The 4,037-nt window shown below is 42.0% G+C and overlaps 1 protein-coding gene across 1 annotated transcript in view; it reads left to right on the top strand.

Moving 5' to 3' along the window:
• Positions 1 to 4,037, top strand: part of HFM1 (HFM1, ATP dependent DNA helicase homolog) — a 107,879-nt gene that overhangs the window by 396 nt on the left and 103,446 nt on the right. The window contains exon 2 of the mRNA XM_008068270.1: positions 2,364 to 2,457. Coding sequence (XP_008066461.1) covers positions 2,387 to 2,457 — 71 coding nt within the window. The 5' untranslated portion in view covers positions 2,364 to 2,386. The remainder of the gene's footprint in view (positions 1 to 2,363; positions 2,458 to 4,037) is intronic.

Raw genomic sequence — 4,037 nt, 5'->3', positions numbered from 1 at the left:
CTTCCGGCCTCGTGTGTTTGTGGTCAGGGTTGTGTCGCCTTCGCGGGCACGAGCTGGGCGTGCTGGCGCATCTGTCTGAGCCACTGTGATTTTCGTAGGCGGGAGGACCGGGGTCCGGACTGGGTGACCGAGGCGGGCGGGCCGGGTCGAGGGGGGTGACGGAGGCAAGAGAACCCGGGGTCCAGGCTGGGTGACCGAGGCGGCAGGACCCGGGGTCGCGGGTAGGGGACCGAGGCGGGAGGACCCGGCGTCGAGGGTGGGTGACCGAGGCAAGAGAGCCCGGGGTCCGGGGTAGGTGACCGAGGCGGGAGGACCCGGGGTCCGGGGTGGGGGACTGGGCCCGTGAGGGGCACGAGCCCGGCTGCCGCCTGGGAATCAGGACCGTCCCCAGGAAATCCGAAGGGATGTTTTTGTTTCAGGTCCGGATTCGGTTCCCGGCGGGCCCTTCTGACCCTGTGACTGCCTGGGAATACGATCTGGGGTGAGGTGATTTGTTCCCGTGTTTGTTCTCTTACTTTGTCACATTCTCTGCAGTCATGGTCGGTTATTCCAGTAATGTTGGTCGCGGCATCTTGACTGACTAACGATTTCTAGCTAATCAGTATTTTATTTCTGGACTTTTGAAACAAGGAGCATATTTCTGAGAGTAAAAGTTGTAAGAAATAAGCAGGGATTATAGAAAATATTAAAATGCTAAGTTTGTCATTAATATATTTAAGGAAGGTGCAGGTTCGTACCACAGGTGACAAGTTATGTAGTCACAAAAATAGTTTAAGTATTTTAACGGTGATTAGGGCAGAGCAGACACTTAAAATAAAACTACCTGGGATGGAGGTGTGTCTCACTGTATTGCCCAGGCTGGTCCTGAACTCCTGGCTTCAAGCTATCCCTGCCTCCTTGGCCTCCCAAAGTGCTGAGATCACAGGCTTGAGCCACCGTGCTGGCCTAGGATGATATTATTTATTGTGTTTGGCAATATAATTTTGAACCACATACTGAAACTAAAACTTTGTAATCTAACGTGGACACTTAGAAAATTGGAATCTAAACCTAGAATTTAAATCAAATTAGTTTAAAAAATCCTGAGAGGCCTCTTTTAGGAGCTTTTTCTCAGTTGGGGGTCCCACTCTGTTACCTAGACTCAACCTGGGCTCAGATGATGCTTCCACTCTGACATGTGGAATCCTCCGCACATAAGGGAGGATTCAAAATTGGAGAGGTGGAAAAAAGAAAAAGAAAAGAAACAAAATTGGAGAGGTGGAATCTGACTTGGTAATGTGTATTTCTCCACTAGATGGGGCCAATAAAGTTTCTTTGGCTGTAGTTTCTATTCTGAGAACAGATTTGCAATGTATTAACTATTCCAGAAATAGAAATGTGATTTGTTTTATGATTTTTATACCTGATTTCATATTTTGTCATACAGAATGTTCTATCATGTTTCAGAATTTAGAAACAAATTGGGATGTACTATGTGCAAGGAGAAGTCATTGCAATGTGAAGGGAGCAAGTATGTGTCTACAGAAATGGTTTCCTGTCACATTCTAGTCTTTGTTCAGTCCTAGATTTTTGTTATATTCCCAGGAGGCCAATGCTGACCATTTTTATCTTTTACATTTCAATAGCATCTCTGAATACAAAAATTATCTTTTTAAAAAGAATATAAGCATATATGTAGTATATATCATATAATATGAATGTAAATATATGTTAAATTTGTAAATTTTTAAATTCAAAAACGTTTATTAAACACATGAAAAAATAAATATTACTGTAATGATTCCCATGTACCTATTACATAGCTTTAGCAATTATCAACTCATAGCCAATACTGTTTCATCAATATTCCTTTACCTCTTCCCCTTTCTTTTGAAACAAATCTTTGCATACGTACATAGTATATTGTTAGAGGTGCACACATTCAAAACAAATGTACTATTCTAACTAAAAAATAACGGTATGAACAAAGTATTAAGAGCCCCAAAGGAGTGATTAATTCTGCCTTGGGGAAGAGGACAAATTCAGAGAAATCTTTAAAGATGAAATGACATTGGAGCTATACCTTGAAGGATGGTTAGGAATTTGCCAGGTGGAGAACAGAAGAAAACACATTCTAAGCATTGGCATGGTATGAAGATGGGGTGAAAGTGGGAAAATACATGAATGAATGGAGAACAGAATAATGTATTTGAATATTAAGGCAAATATGCATATTTTTTAAGGAGGTTGCAGGAGATGAAGCTGCAAGGATAGTCTGTGATTATATTTTATGGGAGATTGAGAAATTAGTGATTATAGTTTACCTGCCCAGAAATGTTTTTCTACATCTTTGTAATTAAAACTACTTTTTCTGTGTTTTGTAGATTTCTAAGTCAAGTTTTCAACAATGCTAAAATCAAATGACTGCTCATTTTCTTTGGATAATTTGTTTTTCAACAAACCAGATGAAGTTGAAAAGTAAGTCTGCCTTAAAGATTGATAGCATAGGGTTTGGTTTTTTAATTTAGGGGAATTTTCTCTTTGGTAAATATACAAATAAAAATGAGGGATTAACAGAATGATGTTTTAGCTATATATCTGGTGTACATGGAATTCAGATATAAAGAAGTACCAGAAGTTTAACATGTTAAGTTTTATTTTAAAAATAGAATAAGCTGGGCACGGTGGCTCAAGCCTGTAATCCCAGTACTTTGGAAGGCCAAGGTGAGAGGATTGGCTGAGCCTAGGGATTCGAGAACAGCTTGGGCAACTTGGTGAGACCTCATCTCTACAATAAATAAAAAAACTAACCAGGCATGGTAGCATACACCTGTAGTTCTGGCTACTTGAAAGGCTGAGGCGGAAGGATTACCTGAGCCCAGCAGGTCGATGCTGGGTGGACACTAGGGTGACTATGAGTGTGCCACTGCACTCTAGCTTGGGTGACGGAGTGAGACTCCAACTCAAAAAAAAAAAAAAAGAAAAGAAAAGAAAAGAAAGTGGCACCCACAGACTTGCTTAACATAAGGTTGCCTGCCACAAACCTTCAATGTATAGGTACAGTATCTTGGAAGTACAATAAAGCAAAGCACAATAAAACAAGCTGTGCCTGCGTGTGGTAAGACATAAAATTAGCTGGGTGTGGTAGTGTGCGCCTGTATTTCCAGCTACTTGGGAGGCTGAGGCGGAAGGATCGCCTGAGCCCAGCAGGTCGACACTGGGTGGACACTATGGTGACTATGAGTGTGCCAGTACACTCCAGTCTGGGCAACGGAGTGAGACTCTAACTCAAAAACAACAACAATAAAAAGAATAGAAATTTTGCCTATTTTGGCTTTCATTTATTTGCATTTCTAGTCTGTCCAAATTACTTTTGGACATGGTAGGAACTAGAAATAGTGGTCAAAGACTAACCCAGGACAAGGAGTGATGGCACCTTTTGGAAAAAGAATGGTCTCTGTGGCAAAGGCCAGGTATGATAGGCAAGTTCAGTGCTAGCAGGAAGGAGAGGTGGAAATAAAGATGCGAGACCAAAGGAAACAATAGAGAGTAGATAGTCCATTAAATACTGGCTTTTATTTTTTATTATTTTTGGAAGGCTGAGGCGGAAGTTTCGCCGGAGCCCAGCAGGCCGAGGTTGCAGTGGCCGGGAGCGGCCACTGCACTCTAGTCTGGGTGACAGAGTGAGACTCCAACTCAAAAATGAATAAGTAAATAAATAAATAAATAAATAAAAATATGTAGACTTTTCCCATTCAAATTTAATATATTCCAAAGCATTAGAATGACAGCATCAGGAAACTTTTGGTTTCAAGCAACAGAAATTCAGCTCAAACAAAGAAAATGGTGGTTTCCTGTAAGGGCCAGGGGGTCATTCTTCCAGAAAGGAAGAATGGAGCCCTTGAGGTGGCAGAAGGGGAGCTGGCCTGGGGTTGACAGACTCTGGGGGCTGAAGTCTGGCCAGGACTGATTCCATCTTGCACTGTGACATTCTTCAGTGGTGTGGTTTCACACTTTTAAAGACAAAGATGGCCTTTCTCCATTGAGAAAGGTAGCTG

Source organism: Carlito syrichta, unplaced genomic scaffold (assembly GCF_000164805.1).
Source record: "Carlito syrichta isolate Samal-C Ts95f unplaced genomic scaffold, Tarsius_syrichta-2.0.1 Scaffold309922, whole genome shotgun sequence".
In the NCBI taxonomy this organism is placed as follows: Eukaryota; Metazoa; Chordata; class Mammalia; order Primates; family Tarsiidae; genus Carlito; species Carlito syrichta.
This window is presented reverse-complemented; position numbering and strand designations above follow the sequence as displayed.